Source organism: Schistocerca cancellata, chromosome 2 (assembly GCF_023864275.1).
Source record: "Schistocerca cancellata isolate TAMUIC-IGC-003103 chromosome 2, iqSchCanc2.1, whole genome shotgun sequence".
Classification (NCBI taxonomy): Eukaryota; Metazoa; Arthropoda; class Insecta; order Orthoptera; family Acrididae; genus Schistocerca; species Schistocerca cancellata.
The window spans coordinates 397321769-397344135 of record NC_064627.1 but is presented as its reverse complement, the minus strand read 5'-3'; the positions used below and the strand labels follow the sequence as shown (position 1 = coordinate 397344135).

The following is a 22367-nucleotide window of genomic DNA, read 5'->3' as shown; positions in this document are numbered from 1 at the left end:
TTTCACTTACGTGCAACTGTTCTTGTTTCTCATGATCTGGACTCGAATCTAACACACTACTGTCTAAAAATCCCGGGTCTGCACTGATTTCATTTAACTGTTTAGGTTGACTGTTGTCTAATACATCCTGAAACATGTCTTTATCGGCTATGTCCTGTTTAAAGTCACTAGTTGAAGCTGGTAGGTTCGGCATATTTATTTCATTGTTCTGGTCACAATCCATTTTTTGTAAATTTGTTCGTAAATCATCAATGCAAAAAAAGTGGCCAAAATTTTCACACAACACTGCACTGAGAAAATACAAAAATAAATGTTTTAATTGATACTTAGCTTATTACTGTCCCGGATTGGGTAGGTGGCATCAACTTTGGTAATAATGCTTCAGCCTTTTACTACCATGTGTGTCCATAGTGTTGTGTCACTCCAAAACTTTTCCACATATACTATGTCAAACTAAATTTCGTTTAAAATCATTCCACTTTTCCGCACGATTATATGCATTTTGGTCACCTTAAACATAAACCATGTCAAAAATCCAAATGTACAAGTATCCCGGTCACAGTGACACCACTGTAACAAACCTCCTTTGTTACAGTTGGATGATCATTAATTGTAATAAATGGTCATGGAGTAAAAACATTGACTGAGTCTAGTGGTAGTTTTAAAGAAAAAATACTCATCTGGTTTTTGAGGATCTCCTTCAATCCTTTGCTTGAATTTCTTCTGTTTGGAACCAGATTCTCTTGTAGGTCTAGAAACCTCATAGGTTGACGTGCTTGTTGAATAATGTGGACAACAAAACTGATTCATATGTAATTTTCATATTTGATAGTCCTAGATGCCTTGCTGTCATCAGTTACAATGTTCACTCAGCGAAATACATTCCATTTATAATAATAATAATAATAATAATAATAATAGATTTATTTCAGCCAAACTGGCCATTTAGTGCGTGAAGTACAGGAATTATTCTCTATTCAATGTTATTATTCTTAGTCACTACAGAATTTCACCTGTGATTCTGTTTTCATCCTACAGATTAACACGTGATATCTCTCACACTGGTCATCACACCTCGCACATATACAGCTCGTGCTGGGCTCATGAAAACTTCGGGTGTTGCACACTTTGTGGTGAAATCCATGCACGGAGAGTCTTGTCACTATGTGACGGAGTTCGTATCCTCCCTGCTTCCATTCATGGTTTGTCATGGTGTCTGTAACATAGAAATCCTTCCATATCTAGCGTTTTGTCTCATCTAATTCTGTACATTCCATTTATACATAACTCCAGAAAACTTTACATCTCTCCTTCCTCCCTTCCTGACAACATACATCCAACTGGCACCCAATTAACATCGTTCCAAAGTATATCAGTAAAGATGTAGTCATACTAAGATCAAAACATAGAACATTAAATCAGAAATAATTTACAGAAAATAAAATTCACTCAACAGGCCAATAGAACAGTTATGATAACATATATTCACATAAACAAACATTTGTTGTTATTTTTTTAATCACATGGGTTAATTGTGTTAGCACTACATATTATACAGTGGGAGTTTAAAACATTTAAAATAAGCTTGAAAAAAGGATAAGATCGTAAATTTGGGAATATACATGGTCCAAATGGCGTATTGCATGTTAGAATTCAAACTGATAATTACTGGTGTGTCTTCTAGGTTGCTTATTATAGGTAAACCAACAGTATGGGAAAGGATAGATTGCTCCTTATCATAATGAAGGCATGATTAACAGACACTCACATGTAGCTTCTCTGGCTGGCCCGAGGTGCTAAAGTTGGCAGTCGTGTGTGTGTGTGTGTGTGTGTGTGTGTGTGTTTACTGATGAAGGCTGTGGCCGAAAGATACATGTGAGTGTCTAATAATCATGCCTCTCTGCAACTTGACGTACCTTCTTTACAGTAAGTAGCAATCTATCCTTTCCACATTGTTAATATTCCTACCTGGAGTTTCCATTATTTGAATATTACAGGTAAAGATATTAGAAGAAATGCTCCTCTTCTTCCACTACTTAGCAGTAGTTTTATGTAATGCTTTATATTAAGGAGGAATTATTTAACGGATTTCAGAGACTACTCTAATTGTTTATGTATTGGAAATGCAAAGTGAATGCCTCTAGAACCTAAACATTTTAGTTTTTGTAGTGAAATTTTATTATTCATGCAGTTAGTGACTGTGTCAAAATACCAAAAATATCTGCATGCTTTTTTTCTTGTTTATTTCTGCTGGAATTGAATTAAGAGATTATATATAGCTTCCGCAGTGGAGAAACCTTTGTGTAGGCCAATCAGATTTGCTGTTGAAAAGTCATCAGAAAGGTGGTCGAGTATTTTAAGTTACCTTCTCAAAAAATTGAGAATTTGGGAAGGATTTGATGAGTCTAAAATTATAGTCACTGCCAGTGATGTAATGGAAGATTGGTTGACCATTTTAGTGATCGTGGAAGAACCTCATTAATGTGCAGTGGTTGAAGACCATTATTATGCATGGATAAAACTGGAGGAGACCTATATTCAGCAGCAGATATCTTCTGGATTATGACACTACATTTCATGGGACACTATCCAGTCTACACATGTACCTCCACTCTGCAATTGTACTCATTTAGCTTACATGTCTAAATCTGTGGTGAATGTATGTTGTTCATATGATTTGTACCTTTCTCCCTGTGGTATTGTAAGTATTTATTTATTTCCCATCATGTGTAAAGCTTGCCATCTATAGGCTCTGGCAAATTTTGCTACTTCCTTCAAACTGTATGTTATAAACTGTTTATATGAAATTAAATTAAAACTACATCTAATTTCTCTACACTATCTGTAATAAGTCCTGGTATCAGCAGATCCAAATGTGTATGCCTATAGCAATTACAGCTGATTTACTCCAGTTAACCATTTATTGTTCGACCTCATTAAGTGCCCTTATAGATTTATTGGCAGTAACATGATAACACTTCTCCATTTTAGGAAGCACCAAAACATACTGATGCCACAAGCATGCAGGAGATGATAGACACTCTCACTGAGCAAAAGCTCTCTCTTGTTATTGAGGTAATGTATCATTAAATTCACTGTTTAATAAATTTAAGATTGTTGCAGAATATTCTGTTCTTTTGTACATAATGCTTGTGGGAACATACCTTAATGCTGTTGCAGCCCAGAAGTTTTCAAGTAGTGAAGCAAAAAGCAAAACTTATAGGTTGGGATTTCAGTTGAGGAATCCCTCTGCATCCTGTTACTCTGTGATTATCGCCACCGGCTTTTGTATTAGTTCACTTGAAAGATTTTTTTCTGGAGTAGGACTGAACTTATTGACTAGAATGCTAGGAGATTTTCCGTATGATATGGAAATTAACAACAGTGGTAATGGAAAAGATAGTCATTTGAAAGTGATAGATTATTTAAAAAATTACAAAACGATATGTTAACAGAAAATAGATGGGATAGAAACAAAGGTTTGAGAAGAGATTCATCATATAGCGGAAGCATTGAGTTATATATATATATATATATATATATATATATATATATATATATATAATAGAGGGAAACATTCCACGTGGGAAAAATATATTTAAAAAGAAAGATGATGAGACTTACCAAACAAAAGCGCTGGCAGGTCGACAGACACACAAACAAACACAAACATACACACAAAAATCTAGCTTTCGCAACCAACAGTTGCCTCGTCAGGAAAGAGGGAAGGAGAAGGAAAGACAAAAGGATATGGGTTTTAAGGGAGAGGGTAAGGAGTCATTCCAATCCCGGGAGCGGAAAGACTTACCTTAGGGTGACAAGGGCTGTTTGGTTAAATCTGGGAGTGGGGCTGAAGGTGAGGCCTTTGGATAGGACAGAGGTTTCGGATTGGGAGAGAGGTTTGGAGGAGAGATTGTGTTGATTGGAATTTTGAGGTTTTGGAGGGAGTGGAGCTGGAAGTGGGAGATTGAGTAGATGGGAGAGACTAGGTTTGTGTGCAATGAGAGGAGGTTGAGGTTTGCTGGAATGGTTGTGAAGGGTGAGTGAGTTGCCTTTCCGGAGGTGGGAAACCAGGAGATTGGATAGTTTCCGCTCCCGGGATTGGAATGACTCCTTACCCTCTCCCTTAAAACCCATATCCTTTTGTCTTTCCTTCTCCTTCCCTCTTTCCTGACGAGGCAACTGTTGGTTGCGAAAGCTAGATTTTTGTGTGTATGTTTGTGTTTGTTTGTGTGTCTGTCGACCTGCCAGCGCTTTTGTTTGGTAAGTCTCATCATCTTTCTTTATATATATATATATATATATATATATATATATAATAGAGGGAAACGTTCCACGTGGGAAAAATATATTTAAAAAGAAAGATGATGAGACTTACCAAACAAAAGCGCTGGCAGGTCGATAGACACACAGACAAACACAAACATACACACAAAATCTAGCTTTCGCAACCAATGGTTGCCTCGTCAGGAAAGAGGGAAGGAGAGGGAAAGACACAAGGATTTTTAATGGGGTCGTTGTGGAGGTGTTGTGAGGGTGACATGGTCCTAGAAGGTGGAAAGTGGAACACGAGGCTGAAATGAAAATGAAAATAAATATAAAAATCTGGTGTGAAAAAAGGCGAAAAAGGGTTGGTTAGAGCTGGGCTGTTGATCCTGTGGTGAACTTGTGTAGGTAGAAAATGATGTGCATGAAGGTTAGGTGGTTGTGTTGCCGCCAAAACACGTTAAAGGGTGAAGAAATACGGGAGAATTTCGAAAAAACTACGTGAGGATGTATTAAAAGGGTGGTTTGGTGGTGACAGATTATGGAAATGAAGCTAACAATTGTCTGATGAAGAAATAATGACGTTAAAACCTGTGGGAAGCGGCTAGAAATGATCGATGATGTGAGAAAAACGGAAATGGAAATAAAGCAAAAGATATTAAAACTAGCCGAAAAGGTTGTTAAATAGCTGAAAGGAACTGTTTGTGAAATGGAAACGGTGGATTTTATAGCAGCGGTGGTGTTGAAAGCGGAAAAAAAAATTTTTTGTTTGGAAGTGGGTTACGTATTATTACGTATTATTGAGTATATATCGGCGGGATAAAATTGAATACTGGATTACGGTAAAAAAGGAGAAGGTGAAAAGAAAGTAAAACTGCTGGCAAAAACAGAAGGAGGAAATAAGATGACAGAAAAGACTACGAAATGTAACAGTGACAATAACAATAACAAACGTGATTGTTGGGTTCAAATTAATGATATGAATATAATAGAGGGAAACGTTCCACGTGGGAAAAATATATTTAAAAAGAAAGATGATGAGACTTACCAAACAAAAGCGCTGGCAGGTCGATAGACACACAGACAAACACAAACATACACACAAAATCTAGCTTTCGCAACCAATGGTTGCCTCGTCAGGAAACCATTGGTTGCGAAAGCTAGATTTTGTGTGTATGTTTGTGTTTGTCTGTGTGTCTATCGACCTGCCAGCGCTTTTGTTTGGTAAGTCTCATCATCTTTCTTTTTAAATATATATATATATATATATATATATATATATATATATATATATATATAAACAAAGATGATGTGACTTACCAAATGAAAGTGCTGGCAGGTCGACAGACACACAAACGAACACAAACATACACACAAAATTCAAGCTTTCGCAACAAACTGTTGTCTCATCAGGAAAGAGGGAAGGAGAGGGAAAGACGAAAGGATGTGGGTTTTAAGGGAGAGGGTAAGGAGTCATTCCAGTCCCGGGAGCGGAAAGACTTACCTTAGGGGGAAAAAAGGACGGGTATACACTCGCACACACACAAATATCCATCCACACATATACAGACACTGTTCCTGCCTCCCACCCAGGCGGCTCACAATTCTTTTATGAATATGTGCATGTGAGCACCTACTTCTTTTCATGTGCTACAGCCTCCCAACACTGACTCCTTTCTTCTCTCTTGTGGTGGCATCTTTTGATGTTGATCTGGCTACTTTAGTGGATGCTGATTTATTTTCAGCATTTTCATTTGTTTCTGTTTTACTACTATTCTTTCAAAGTAATTTCGGTCCCCTTCGGGGTTTAATTTTCATTGATTGGCGACTCCATGTTGACCTGTGCACTACGACCAGATAACAGGTATACTTGAAAAAAGAGACAGCATTGGTCGTATATTTTTTACTATCGCAAAATCGATTTTCTGTCACTGAGTGACCATCTTCAGTGCTAGAAGCTATATTGTATAACTTAAATTAGGATGCACTGTTGTCAATAAGCTTACGGCAATCACATAGTGTGTGCTGAATCAGATAAAGATACTTTCATAGTGATAAAACCATTTATTATATTTTTTTATGCATCATTAGGGTGTATACACCCCAGGACAATTGGGAAATCCAGGAAAAACTCAGGAATTTTTTCATCCAGGAGGAAACTGGGAAAATCCCAGAAATTTTTCATTGTTTCAGTGTTCAGTTAAATTTTTGTAATTTTTCCAGGTAAGAACTGATCCTCTGACAAAGAATTTTGCTTTAGTCTGCTACTGCAGAGTAATACTGTAGCAATGAGACAAAATCACAGAAAAAATGCTAGTATAAAACTTGAATTGCAAAGAAAATGTGCCATTTATAGCAACAAAACACAGTACACACACAAGTGTCTGCTGTCAGCAAAATGTCAAAGACTACTTCATAACAACAAACTGCTTTCGAAAATTTGAAATTTGTGCTAAGGTCTTATGGGACCAAACTTTGAGGTCCCTAACTCAAACTAACATACGCTAAGGACAACACTCACACACACACGCCCGAGGGAGGACTCGTACCTCCGACGGGGGGAGCCATGCGGACCGTGACAAGTTTCCTCAGACCACGCAGCTACCCTGTGCAGCCTCTGCTTTCAATGAGCATGATGTCACATCTGTTTAATTTAGAATTTAGTTTAGTTTGAGCTGTTGTCAGCAGGCTCATGCAGATGTGCAGTGCTGAAGTCGCGTATGAGTAGTACCTTCTCCCACTTCTTGGTACTTGAAGTGTGGCTGTTAGCTGTATAAGCAGTAGTTGCAAGCAGCCAGATGCTACCCGGAAAAATCTTTTGTGCATGTCCAGGCTGCCAGATTTGCACATGCGTGGAGCAGGCTGAGTTGTATTGGGTGGAGTCTCCATGTGACCTGCATTTATGATTCCTGATTTTGCTGTTCTCTCTTCGTTTACAGCTCTTACATCAAATGAAAACAAAACGGGTTTCTGTGGCTGGGCACTATCAAGTGGATTAAAACACATTCACATAATTATGGAAGACTGAAATATATTATTGGCAGTCAAGCAGATTTTATTTTATTTCCATGCTATTCCCAATCAATCATTAATCACCTTGTAGAACAATGAAGTTATTTTTGTCAGTTTGCTAAAGAAATTTGGCTTTTATTAATCTTTACCGCAGAGGCTGCCATTGTACTTTAAAGAAAGTGTTTCATTCCACGTTATTGGCTAGTTTCAACTATTTTCTGAATTTAAAGTGAATGTTTTCATCTTTTGGCACATATGGCATTAAGCCATAATAAAGAAACAAACACGAGATAATACAGTATGGGTACTCCAAGAAAATTGGATTCCTGAAAACCACACTGAAAAGCTTTAGCAGAATTTTACATATCTGCCTTGCATGAAAAACAGTGTTTTTCGATCACAAGACATGTTTCAACAATTGTCTGATACTTCATCTAGGCTTGACATTATTTCTTAATTTGTGTTGTTTACATCTTAAATTTGCAGAATGCCATTCTTCAGTAAATTATAGGCTTGCAGCACACCGTGTTTTATCATTGTAACTCCCCACTTTATATTTATTCCTAGAGTAGCAATGTAAACTACCAATTATACAGTTTCTTGGCTTCACAAGTAATATTAATTTTTATGCAGTTTGCAAAAGTCATAAAAAAACTTGGCATTCTGGTCCAATCTGCCGGAGTTGGCAATCATGTGTGCGTGACGTGTGCTTGCTTGTGTGAATGAATTTTGTGTGTTTATCTTTTGTTTTCTGATGGAGGATGTGGCTGAAAACTCATATGTGAGAGTCTTTTATTTGTACCTGTCTGCAACTAAATGTGTCAACTTTACAGTAAGTAACAGTCTATCTTTTCCCTATATTGTTGACATTCCAACCTGGATTTTCTGTTAATTGATTTTGTGGGAAGCTTATTGCTGTTAGCTCTGGGGTATAGAAAATACTTGTTTTCCACTTTTACAAGAAATTTGTAATCCTTTTTTCCTTCTTACTAGCTTTTTGTAGTGCTGTGTGGATTTAAACTTGATTGGAGGTGCTGCAGGACAGTGTTGCAGGAAAAAATAAAATTAAAGAAAATAAAATCTATGCTAAAGACACCAAACAGCAAAATATTAGGGTACCTTGAGTGGTAGAGTCTAGTTTTAAAATGAATATTGTGCCAAGGACTACTTTCTAATTTTGCATTCCTTATCTTGATAGGGTATGATAAAACGATTGTCAAGTACAATAATTTCATATGTCCCCTCTAAATAACATGCTGCAATGCTGCACATGGTCACGTGATGCCTGACTACAAACGAAAATCCAAACAGAAATCTGACAAAAGGTATATCAGCAGAGCAAACACCAAGTATGGGCTTCCTATGTCATTGTAGCTGTGCATGCGAAATAATGCCTGTTTTCTGGTGCTCTTTGGCAACTGCTCAAAAGAAACTTTTTTCAAAAAGGTTGCGGGAAAATATTGCGAATGGTCATTTGAGAAGCCTTACATTTAAAATAAACTTCCTTTTACATAAGATGAATTATGTTACATGTGAGAATATCAAATGAATCTCTTATATCAAGGAGTGTTTCACTCTCATTCAACACCTTGAAGACCAACCGCTTAGAAAAATTTCGGGTCCAGAAGACCAGACACTTATGTCATTATATAAAATTTTACTGGCACATTTTTTTTTATATATTGTGAAGGGTAATACATGCAAAAAAGACCAATATTATATGTGAAAGCTTAGCTTTCCTTGTAGCTAAACTGGATGTATATTAATTTAAATCATAAACTTCTCCTGTTTGTATGTTCGTGGTACTTAACAGTGATGTTGCTATTGACTGACTGCATTCTGTGTCCTATGGTGTGAACGTCTGCTGTCATTGGCTGGTGAGTTAACTTGATGTAAGCACATCGCAGTCTTGATTCCGGTGTCTCAGAAACTAAAGTGCTGTGTTCGATGGGAATTCATATTTATAATTAATATGCAGCATACATATTGCTACACATAAAAGACCTTTCAAAATGTGAAATTTTTTTTTGCTCGATTTTGTTTCCGAAAGGACCAGAAAGTTCTATGCCAGTGTACATAACCTTTACCCAGCCCCATATCTACGATGTTTCCAAACCAGGGCAAAAACTTGATACCGGTAAGAATCGATACTCCAACAAAGGATATTACTGTATCCTGCTACTGCAGAATAATACTGCAACAATAAAATGTGAACGAGAAAAACAAAAACTTAAATAAAACATAAATTGCAAAGGAAATGTTCCATACACAACAACAAAACACAATGCGCATACAAGCCTTTGCCAGAAGCAAAATGTGTCAAATTCTTTAGAAAGACTATGCAATGCTTCATAACGACAAATTGCCTCGGATGAGTGTGATGTCATAACTGTTCACATTAGATTCGTTTTAGCAGTTACAAGCGGGCTCATGCGCATGCGCAGTTGAGTGGCGTATGAGTAGTACCTTCTCTCGCTTCTGGCTACAGAAATGTGGCTGTTAGTTGTGTAATCAATCGCAACAAGAAGCTAGATGCAATAGGGAAAAATTTTACTGGGCCACTGAAGCTGCCAGATTCACGCATGTGCAGTGGGCCCGGATCTATGAGGGGGGCATTCATATTCTTGAGGAGAAAAAACATAGTTTCAAAAAGTGCCTTACATCCAGTGCATGTTGGTCTATCGATTACTCATATGATTTTGATGTGCAGCCTTGTTCGTTTTTGAACACACTCTGTAAGTTGATTTCTGAATGAATCATAGCCGCACGAGGTAACCGTGCGGTGTAGGGAGACTTGTCACGGTTCGCGCGGCTGCCCCTGTCGGAGGTTTGAATCCTCCCTCAGGCTTGGATGTATGTGTTGTCCTTAGCGTAAGTAGGATTAAGTAGTGTGTAAGTCTAGGGACCGATGACATCAGCAGTTTGGTCCCATGGTAGAAAAAATCGTAAGTTGATTTTTGAATGCGTGCATAGTGTATGTATAGTGTATGTAAATGGGATTTACATACAAAGTTTGCCATGGTAACCCCATTCCTGATGTTCAGGCGGAGCTTCAAGGAATCCTCAGAACCTTAGACCCCCTACAAAACATTGCACCTGACTCCATCAACCTCCTGATCCCACCGACTCCCCACACCCCTACCTTCTACCTACTTCCTAAAATTCACAAACCCAATCATCCCGGCCGCCCCATTGTAGCGGGTTACCAAGCCCTCACAGAACGTATCTCTACCTACGTAGATCAACACCTTCAACCCATTATGTGCAGTCTCCCATCCTTCATCAAAGACACCAACCACTTTCTCGAACGCCTGGAATCCTTACCCAATCTGTTACCCCCGGAAACCATCCTTGTAACCATTGATGCCACTTCCTTATACACAAATATTCCGCACGTCCAGGGCCTCACTGCGATGGAGCACTTCCTTTCACACCGATCACCTGCCACCCTACCTAAAAGCTCTTTCCTCATTACCTTAGCCAGCTTCATCCTAACTCACAGCATCTTCACTTTCGAAGACCAGACATACCAACAATTAAAGGGAACAGCCATGGGTGCCAGGATGGCCCCCTCATATGCCAACCTATTTATGGGTCGCTTAGAAGAAGCCTTCTTGGTTACCCAGGCCTGTCAACCCAAAGTTTGGTACAGATTTATTGATGACATCTTCATGATTTGGACTCACAGTGAAGAACTACTCCAGAATTTCCTCTCCAACCTCAACTCCTCTGATTCCATCAGATTCGTCTGGTCCTACTCTAAATCCCATGCCACTTTCCTTGACGTTGACCTCCATCTGTCCAGTGGCCAGCTTCACACATACGTCCACATCAAACCCACCAACAAGCAACAGTACCTTCATTATGACAGCTGCCACCCATTCCATATCAAACGGTCCCTTTCCTACAGCCTAGGTCTTCGTGGCAAACGAATCTGCTCCAGTCCTGAATCCCTGAACCATTACACGAACAACCTGAAAACAGCTTTCGCATCCCGTAACTACCCTCCCGACCTGGTACAGAAGCAAATAACCAGAGCTACTTCCTCATCCCCTCAAACGCAGAACCTCCCACAGAATAACCCCAAAAGTGCCCCACTTGTGACAGGATACTTTCCGGGACTGGATCAAACTCTGAATGTGGCTCTCCAGCAAGGATACGACTTCCTCAAATCCTGCCCTGAAATGAGATCCATCCATCATGAAATCCTCCCCACTCCACCAAGAGTGTCTTTCCGCCGTCCACCTAACCTTTGTAACCTCTTGGTTCATCCCTATGAAATCCCCAAACCACCTTCCATACCCTCTGGCTCCTACCCTTGTAACCGCTCCCGGTGTAAAACCTGTCCCATGCACCCTCCCACCACCACCTACTCCAGTCCTGTAACCCGGAAGGTGTACACGATCAAAGGCAGAGCCACGTGTGAAAGCACTCACGTGATTTACCAACTGACCTGCCTACACTGTGAAGCATTCTGTGTGGGAATGACCAGCAACAAACTGTCCATTTGCATGAATGGACACAGGCAGACAGTGTTTGTTGGTAATGAGGATCACCCTGTGGCTAAACATGCCTTGGTGCACGGCCAGCACATCTTGGCACAGTGTTACACCGTCCGGGTTATCTGGATACTTCTCACTAACACCAACCTATCAGAACCCCGGAGATGGGAACTTGCCCTTCAATATATCCTCTCTTCCCGTTACCCACCAGCTCATACCTCGCCTGTCATTCAACAACATCTTTGCCTCTGTACTTCTGCCTCGACTGAAATCTCTGCCCAAACTCTTTGCCTTTACATATGTCTGCTTGTGTCTGTATATGTGCGGATGTGTGTGTGTGTGTGTGTGTGTGTGTGTTGTGTGTGTGTGTGTGTGCGCGCGAGTGTACACCTGTCCTTTTTTCCCTGTAAGGTAAGTCTTTCCACTCCCGGGATTGGAATGACTCCTTACCCTCTCCCTTAAAACCCAAATCCTTTCGTCTTTCCCTCTCCTTCCCTCTTTCCTCATGAAGCAACCGTGGGTTGCGAAAGCTTGAATTTTGTGTGTGGGTTTGTGTGTCTATCAACATACCAACACTTTCGTTTGGTAAGTTACATCATCTTTGTTTTTAGATGTATCCTATATTTAATTTTATATCACTTAAAACAGAAAGTTGTTAGCTAACAGGCAACTGAAGAGTCTTGTTCTCTCGATTACAAATAATCCCATCCAGTATTAACCACGAGTGTTTTTTTATGGGGCGGATGGAGAGAGAGAGAGAGAGAGAGAGAGAGAGAGAGAGAGAGAGAGAGAGAGGCAGGCAGGATGTCAAACCAGGTGACTGGCAGCAGGAGAGGCACCACAGGACATTTTAATTTCCACTGTCCTAATATAGTTTGATAGCATCCAGTACAAAATATACGCCTTTCAATTCCACGGAGCGAAATACAGTGACATGCGTTAGAGGAATGCTGTGTGAGGAGGAGTGGCACTGCGCTCTGGCGCACTTAAGACCAAATAACATGTCCTACATTTCCTTGAACATGTATGTTTTATGTATCACACATCTTCAGAAAGATGTACGCTACAAAATGAACATATTTTTGAAAATTCGATTTTTTAAAATTTTTGATGTCGTGTCCCAAATGCTCGAGGGAGGGGGAGGGGGAGAGGGAGAGGGGGTCGCCACTAACTTAGTATTGCCCTGGTTCGGAAATATTTTAGATCCGAGGCTGATGTGCAGAGGAGTATGAGTTATAGTGGGTAAGTGAGTAGTCTCCATGTGACACGTGTTTACATTTAGTGATTTTGCTTTTTTCTCTTCGTTTACTGCTCTCACATCAGATGAAACCAAAATGGCCGGGAGCTATCAGGTGAATTAAAATAAATTCACATAATTATGAAAGGCTAATATATGTTATTAGTTTCAGCGGTTATTTTATTTCCACTTTTCTGACAGCCATGCATTAATCGCCTTGTAGATGACAGCCATGCATTAATCGCCTTGTAGAACAATGAAGTTATTTTTGTTGGTTTGCTAAAGAAATTTGGCTTTTATTAATCTTTTAAGCCGAGGCATTCAATGTGTTTAAAACAAAGTGTTTTAGTTCCAGGCTATTGGCTAATTTCAACTGCACGCTACATTTCAAGTGCACATTTTCACCTATGAATGTATGCTGTCATCGGCTGGCGGGATCATGTGACATGAGCTATGACTGGCTTACAAAAATGCATCGCAATCTCGATTGAAATGGTTCGGAAATTAATATCTGGTGTTTGGTGGAAACCGAATTCATACTTTCATAACTCGAAAATATGCAGCCTACATGTTGCTGCATATCAAAAATCTTTCCAAAAGGAGTTTTCTTCCCTGAGTTTCATTTTCTAAAGTGCTGGGAAATTCTACGCCCGTGTATAAAAACATAACCATTCAAAGGATTGATGAGTTTTACAGTTCCGAGGGAAAATATGCTGTCACTTAATAACATGGAAAAAGTGTGTTTTCATCTGGGAGAAAGCGTATTTTTAACTGGGAAATCCGGGAAAAACCTGGGAATTTTTTTTTCCTTGTCCACGTATACACTCTGCATGCTTTGATTCTCTTTGGTTCCGATTTTCTCACAGTCCATGTTTCACTATCATACAATGCTGTGCTCCAGACGCAAATTCTCAGATATTATTTCCTTAAATTAAGGCCTATATTTGATACTAGTAGACTTCTCTTGGCCAGAAATGCCCTTTTTGAAAGTGTAGGTCCGATTTTGAGGTCATCCTTGCTCCATCCGTCATTGGTTATTTTGCTGTCTATGTGGCAGAATTCATTAACTTCATCTACTTCATGACCATCAATTCTGATGTTAAGTTTCTCGCTGTTATCATTTCTGCTATTTCTCATTGCTTTCGTCTTTCTTCAATTTGCTCTCAGTCCATATTCTGTACTCAGTAGACTGTCCATTCCATTCAGTGGATCATGTAATTTGTCTTCACGTTCACTCAGGATAGCAATGTCATCAGCAAATTGTATCATTGATGTCCTATCACCTTGAATTTTAATCTCACTCCTGAACCTTTATCATTGCTTCTTCCTGTACAGATTGAATAGTAGGGATGAAAGACTACATCCCTGTCTTACACCTTTTTTAATCCGAGCACTTCATTTTTGGTTGTCCATTCTTATTATTCCCTTTGGGCTCCTGTGCATATTGTGCATTTTACCTCTCTTCTATTGTTTACCCTACTTTTCTCAGAATTTTGAACATCTTGCACCATTGTACATTGTCGAACGCTTTTTCCAGCTCGACAAATCCTATGAATGTGTCTTGATTTTTCCTTAGTCTTGCTTCCATTATCAACCACAGTGGTAGAATTGCCTCTCTGGTGCCTTTAACTTTACTAAAGCCAAGCTGATTGTCATCCAACATATCCTCAATTTTCTTTTCCATTCTTTTGTGTATTCATCATTTTTATTTGTTTTCTGTCTTTCCCTTAGTTGCTCTAAATTCGTGGAGAACATGCTTCCCAAATAAATGAAGCGAAACGTGTATGGCAACAAACTAACTGCCTTCATTTAGCTGCGTAGACGGTACATACCTCTATGAACTTTTGTATATTACTCTTGTCAGCAACTTGGGTGCATGAGCTGTTAATTGGATTGTGCGGAAACTCTTGCACTTGTCAGCTCTTGCAGTCTTTGGAATTGTGTGGATTTGGTCTTAAGTGTGCCAAAGTGCAGTGCCACGCCTCTTCGCACAGCATTCTTCTGTTGCAAGTCACTGTATTTCATTCTGTGGAATTGAAACGTGTATATTTTGTAATGGAAACCATCAACCTTATATTCAGCACAGTGGAAATTAAAATGTCCTGTGGTGCCTCTCCTGCTCCTAGTCAGTCCGTTTGGCACCGTACTTCCCTCAAAAAAACCTTATAATTAATATTGGGTGGGATTATTTGTAATCGGGAGAATAAGAAGTCCTCAGAAAATTTGGACTCTCTATTGTCTATTAGCTAATAACTTCCTCTTTTGTGGGACATAAAATTAAATATAATAAACATAAAACAAGTAAAGACAAGATATATGCAAGACGGTGCAGTACACATTTCTTAAATCCTAAGTGCCCAGCATTTTTTTATCTTTAAGTTTGCTACAGCTTTACATGGTGTGCTTTCCTTTCTGCAAAAGAATCTATTATCTCATGAAAGTTTGTCAAACGTTTTACTACATGAAAAATTAAAATGTGATTGTCAAATACTGAAAAAGCTATTAATACAAATAGTACCCACGACTGGTGTGGTTTCTCAATTTGATTGTGTTGTTTTGTCACTGTCTGCTAGATAAAAGGAAGGCCTTTCTAATATTGCAGCAGCAGTTGTAACACACACAAATGAGTGAGACTATTTCAGCACAGGTGGTCATTTTTATCTGCCTCATTTACATGAATAACATGACAATACAATCGATGAAGTATCAATATCAAATGCCTATTAGGCGTACTACAAGCAAAAAAGTTTTATGTTAGGAAATAGTTTCACACTTCATTCATACGCACCAATTTCTCAAGCATGAGATTGATAGGTAGTAGTATGAAATTTTTATATAAAATTAAAGTTGTCATATTCTTCCATATAATTTGTGTGATGTCCCTGTTTTTTCTCCTTTCTCGTTCTATCAATCTTGTCATCACTAATTCTGTAACTACTCCTGCATTGTCAAAACTTATTCTTCACTTAACTTGACTAACCCTGTCACTATCAGCAGTTTAGTTATCCTGCATTTAGTTTTCAATTAGGTGTTGTTCTGTGTTTGTAAAACGCGTTTTCCACCTTATTCCGAGAGTAGTACTTATGTGGCTGCTAATTGGGGACAGTACAACTGGCCCTTAGTATTGTAGCGATCTGGCAAAAATTTTCTGTCAAACTTTCATTTCCTTGAATAACAGACTAGATTAATATGTAATCTTTCTTATCAGTTATTCCTGTTAGTCTTTTATGTCCACTCTGGTAGTCTGAATCTATGGATTTCACTCGTAATAATAATAACGCTGATCATTCACACACCCGATCAACTACAGAAACAAATAGTGATTGGCATTCACCTGTTTTTGTTTATTCACCTTAGCTCATATAGCCCCATCCCCTTTTGTCTGTGGGGAAAGCTTATTTCTAGATGTGACGGTGATTTCCCAGGCAGAGACATCACGTAGGCCTACATTATGCATGCATTCAAAAATCAACTTGTGATTCACTCTGAAATCAACTTAGAATGTATTCAAAAATGTTCAGAAACCAACAGGGATGCATTTGAAAATCATATGAATGATTGATAGACTGACGTGTGCGGAATGTGAAGGGCTTTGTAAAACAAGGTTTTTTCTTTTCTTCAAGAATATGAATTTGGTGCCCCCTGAAACTGCCACCCAGGGCTGGTACCCCAGTTTTGCCCCTTCATAGATCTGGGCCTGCCTTTACCATTCAATGGATTGATACGTTTTACAGTTCTGAGGGAAAGTAAACTGTCACTAAACATGAAGAAGTGTATTTTCACGTGGTAAAATTTGTATTTTTACCTTGGAAATTTTTTTATAACTTTAAAATACGGGAAAATCTGGGAATTTTTTTCCTCCTCGAAGTGTATACCCTGATTGTATAGATGTAGGTCACTATTGATTGAGGCTGCCTCTGCTGGTCCCAAGCTCTTCAGGCACATGAACAGCTGCTGACATGCCAGTGGCTATTGCCCCACATAAAACTTGGAATTAGTGTAAGGAATTACTTTTACAGAGACCTTACACTCCATGCGGGTGAGGAGCTACGAGGTAAATCTTGAATGATGAGATTTACCTTTTTCAGACATGTACAAAAAGGTCCCAAGGATAACCAAACAGGTATAGGCACTTTTTTCTTAGCCTTTGAAGGAAATATGGAGCAGTATGTGGATCAGGCCGGTATGTAGGTCAGGTCAGAGCAAACAAGTGGTCTTGAGTTCTCATGTATGGGGAGGACACCCCACCCACATCCGACTCCTCCACAACCCAGTTATGGGTGAAGACAATTATAGAGTAAAGAATACCGTCTAGTCAGGAGATACAGAACAGGAAAAGTGAGAAGGCTAAAAATATAATGTACAGCAGTTGAACTGTCAATAATAAAAACAAGGTGAGAGAAATATGTAAGGCAGTAGGTGAATTTTCCCAGGGCTCTAACAAAGTGCTGCCCCTAGAATGAGAGACACCCCAACCCCAAACCCCGCTCCAAATTTAGTTTGAAATCTTAAATCTGAGAATTAAAACCACTTTCCCGGAGAAAACGGAGAACTATTTCAACTATCTGTGAATCGTCCACCATTGTTGGAGCCAAAGAATTCAGAAGAAGATGCTAGCATGGACCAGGAGAGGCATTAACACCAATATATCAGCTACTGTCTGTAATGTTCTGGAACCTCATGTAGGGGGTGACTCATTACATATATTAAGCAATGGGTTAGCCTGGTATGACATAGGACAATGGATTCCATCCAGAAGGAATGGAAGGAGTGCCATGCAGCAGTAGTCTCCTTGATAGTGTGGAGCTTATTTGAGGGGCCAGTAACCCACCATATGTTGTTCCATCTCTGAGTGAACAGAGGCATTATTTGCACACCTAAATCTTCACCTGGGATTATCAAGGCGAATGTGGAGGTGAGTAATCGCTTCTCTGCCCAAATGGTTGCCCAGTCCATTCCTTGGAACCAAGAGAAAGACAACTGAGCAAGCAGTATGTCTAAGGTCAGCAAGCAGCATGTCTAAGGTCAGAGAGAGGATCGTGAAAAATTGATATCATAGGATGACAAAGGTAACAGTGATCAGTGGAGACGACTTGTTGACTCACTGCAAATTAAAAGTTAGTCAAGGGAGGCCTATTTAATATAATGTAGGGTGCTGCTAATGGTTATCATCTCCATTGTAAAAACACTGCATGTTCCTAGAAGTGAATGTTGTCCCTGATTTCTTAGAGATTTAAAAGCACGTCCTGTCCTATCCATGGTTTTAGAGCTGGTGGTGCAAATGTAAATGACGATAGCACCCCTGATACTCTTGGAGAATGGAAATTAATAGGTGCGGGCAACAAACTTTGGGACTTGTATAAATCTGTTCCAATTCATGGCCTAAGTACCAGCTGATGGGGGGGGGGGGGGGGGGGGGGGGGAGAGTACATTCTAAGGAGGTTAGGTGGAGGTCACAGCAAAAAACTGTGAGGCGCATTCCATCTGGCAATCCCACCCGAGGGTAGGTGCCTGGGGGTTAGTGCCCACATATGGAGGGGGGAAACGAGATAAGGTGGGGGATGAGGAAATTCTTGGATGGTGATACGCTTAAGTGAGCAACAGGTGGTAATATTGGAACTGAAAAGGAAGGTTCCACTTCACCACGGAGACTGTCTACATGACTAGTCCAACAGGTGCCAGTGGCCTGGCAAATGCAGTGATGATGGACTGGATGCAATAATTTCAAAGCGGAAGGTGCTACAGAGCCATAAACACAGCAACCATAGTCCAGTCAGGACAAGACCAGTGCCCAGTAAATACAGTGAAAAGTAGTGTGATCCGCACCTCAAGAGGTGTGGCCAGGGAAGCAGAGAGTTTAACTTTCTGCATGCGACTAGTCCTCAGTTGTCAAATATGGACAGCAAAGTCAGCTTTTAATGAAAGAGGAGACCCAGAAAATGGGACTGTGCTACAGCTTCCAAGTACTAGGCACCCATGTACAGTTCTGGGTCAGGGTGAACCATGGTGTGACTACAGAAATGTGTGACCCACATTGTTATAGTAGAGAATTGGAAACTTTGGGAAAGGGTCCAAGCGGAGGCCATTTGGATGTTGCCATGCAGCTGGTATTCATTCGAGGCCACGTGTTAGGACCTGTACCATATGCACAAGTCATTGAAATACAGCACAGGGGTGGACAGAGGTCACTAGCCCATTGATGATGATGAGGAGGAATGTGTGTCTGAGCACAGAGCCCTATGAGATGCCATTCTCTTGGACATGTGAAGAGCTGAATGCGAACTTTAATCTGGAGCAACCAATGGACTAAAAATTGGCTAGGATCCTTGAAAGCCCTAATCAAAGAGGGTTAGTAAAATATGATGATGCCAAGCAGTGTTGTATGTCTTATGTAGGGCAAAAAAAGACCATGATGAGGTGTTGGCATTTAGAAAAAGTTTGTCAGATCATTGTTTCCAACATAACCAGATAGTCAGCTGTAGATCTTTTCTCTCAAAAACCACACTGAATGGTGGACAAAAGTTCCTGATTCAAGAAACCTGTATAATCTGCAGGTAACAGTCCTTTTTAGTATGAGATTTTCACTCTGCAGCGGAGTGTGCGCTGATATGAAACTTCCTGGCAGATTAAAACTGTGTGCCCGACCGAGACTCGAACTCGGGACCTTTGCCTTTCGCGGGCAAGTGCTCTACCAACTGAGCTACCGAAGCACGACTCACGCCCGGTCTCACAGCTTTACTTCTGCCAGTATCTCGTCTCCTACCTTCCAAACTTTACAGAAGCTCTTCTGCGAACCATGCAGAACTAGCACTCCTGAAAGAAAGGATATTGCGGAGACATGGCTTAGCCACAGCCTGGGGGATGTTTCCAGAATGAGATTTTCACTCTGCAGCGGAGTGTGCGCTGATATGAAACTTCCTGGCAGATTAAAACTGTGTGCCCGACCGAGACTCGAACTCGGGACCTTTGCCTTTCGCGGGCAAGTGCTCTACCAACTGAGCTACCGAAGCACGACTCACGCCCGGTCTCACAGCTTTACTTCTGCCAGTATCTCGTCTCCTACCTTCCAAACTTTACAGAAGCTCTTCTGCGAACCATGCAGAACTAGCACTCCTGAAAGAAAGGATATTGCGGAGACATGGCTTAGCCACAGCCTGGGGGATGTTTCCAGAATGAGATTTTCACTCTGCAGCGGAGTGTGCGCTGATATGAAACTTCCTGGCAGATTAAAACTGTGTGCCCGACCGAGACTCGAACTCGGGACCTTTGCCTTTCGCGGGCAAGTGCTCTACCAACTGAGCTACCGAAGCACGACTCACGCCCGGTCTCACAGCTTTACTTCTGCCAGTATCTCGTCTCCTACCTGGCTGTGGCTAAGCCATGTCTCCGCAATATCCTTTCTTTCAGGAGTGCTAGTTCTGCATGGTTCGCAGAAGAGCTTCTGTAAAGTTTGGAAGGTAGGAGACGAGATACTGGCAGAAGTAAAGCTGTGAGACCGGGCGTGAGTCGTGCTTCGGTAGCTCAGTTGGTAGAGCACTTGCCCGCGAAAGGCAAAGGTCCCGAGTTCGAGTCTCGGTCGGGCACACAGTTTTAATCTGCCAGGAAGTTTCAGTCCTTTTTAGTATTTGGCAGAGCATGTTGGTGAGGCTAATCTGTTGTTAGCTATCAACAGACATCGAGTTTTTGCCTGGCTTAAGGATTCACCATCACGAAGAGAATCGGTCTGTCAGGCAGTGATATGAAGCAACAGGATCACTGGGAAAAGATCATTGTCACAAAAAGCAACATGAAGTAATCAATGTGGCGAAGCCATGAGATTGGGGGAAAGAGATCATAAGGTTAATAGACTAAAAGGGTGCCATGAGTGGCACTGAAATGAGTAGGGTACTGTCATTGATGAGACACAGATCAAGATCAGAAAGAAGCTAGTGAATCAGAAGGCCCCTAACAAAAAAGTTATACTTCCCCACAGGGGTGGTGTGCATTGAAATTACCAGGTGAGATGAAACTGGATGGGAGGAGAGCTGTCGAGTTTAGGTGGTCACTGACATCATCTTTGTAAACTAATGTTCAGACATCTGCAATTGCCCCCTCTGGGGCCATTGTGATTCCGACAAAATGAAGCACTTCAGAATGGTCATCAGTGAAGTGCATTTCATAGGAGGTGATACAGACTGCAGAATAACTGTAAATTAGTTGCTGCAGTTCTGTCAGGTGACAGTAATTGGGCACAGTTCCACTGAATCAGGATGCTGAATGTGCCATGGTTAGGCTTGAAGAGGAGCCTGGAGGGCCAGTCATGTACCAGGACCACAGTCTGTTACTGGTACTGGTGGGACATCATCAATGAATATTGGCTAAGAAACCGGATAGCGGTCACGGGAGTAGGCTTCCTCCGATTCTTCTTCTTCTTTTTCTTCTTCATAACTTATGGTGGTAGAGATTCTTGTGAAAGGGCTTATCAACTGCAGGTGTGAGGCTGGATGAAAAGCTGTCAGCCTGGAACCAACAGACCATAGTTCCTTCAGTCGTCAACTGGTGTTGGTCCTGTGATCTGTGGGATTCCAGGGAAAAATGTTCCGAGAGGGAGTCCTGTCACCAGTAGAAGCTGGAGGAAGAAGCTGCTTCTTTGGCAGAGTGAGAGAAGTGGTTCCTGAAGATGGTGTCACAGGAACCATGAGAGTGGAAGGTGATGGTAGATAAGATGTGGAAAAAATTAAAGGGGGAGGGGGGGGGGGGGTGGCAACAGTGATTACTGGGCAATTGGTTATCATATCAACAGGATGTGAGGATTGAATTTTTTTTCTTGCCTCAGTGTATGACAGGCAGTCAAGTGATTTGTATTCTCATATTTTCTTTTCTTTTTTAAATACTGGGCAAACTGCTTCACAAATACAACCATAGAGTGTTCGTCCACAGCATTCTCATTTAGGGTCTGGTGTGGAACGGGAGAACAAAGTGTAAATATAGGAAAGCCCTCATGGAAGGCAGGACATAAGGTTCCACATTCCTATCAACATAACTTTAGTTCTTTCTGTGAGGACATTTCCTTCAAAGACTACGATGAACGCTCTGGCATGAGTATTGCATTCAGTGCCTCAGTTCTACCACTCATATATTGAGTTGCATTAAGTGTCTTGATTTTATCACTTGGTACATCGCTAACTCTGGGATGAACTATCTCTTGATTGAGTGAAGGACTGATGAACTTGCTGTTTAGTCCATTAGTCCCCAATCAACCAACTAACCAACCTACCTTCTCACTCCCCAAACTATTTCTCCACCAAAACTTTTTCACTCGTCATCTCTCTCCCCAGCCAATCCCCATTCCTGCCCTCCCCATCTCCTTC

At 40.6% G+C, this 22367-nt stretch overlaps 1 protein-coding gene across 1 annotated transcript in view; it reads left to right on the top strand.

The window, feature by feature from the left end:
- Positions 1–22367, top strand: part of LOC126161823 (nucleoprotein TPR-like) — a 302767-nt gene that overhangs the window by 46746 nt on the left and 233654 nt on the right. Inside the window, exon 4 of the mRNA XM_049917927.1 lies at positions 2992–3075. Within this exon, the coding sequence (XP_049773884.1) occupies positions 2992–3075 (84 nt within the window). The remainder of the gene's footprint in view (positions 1–2991; positions 3076–22367) is intronic.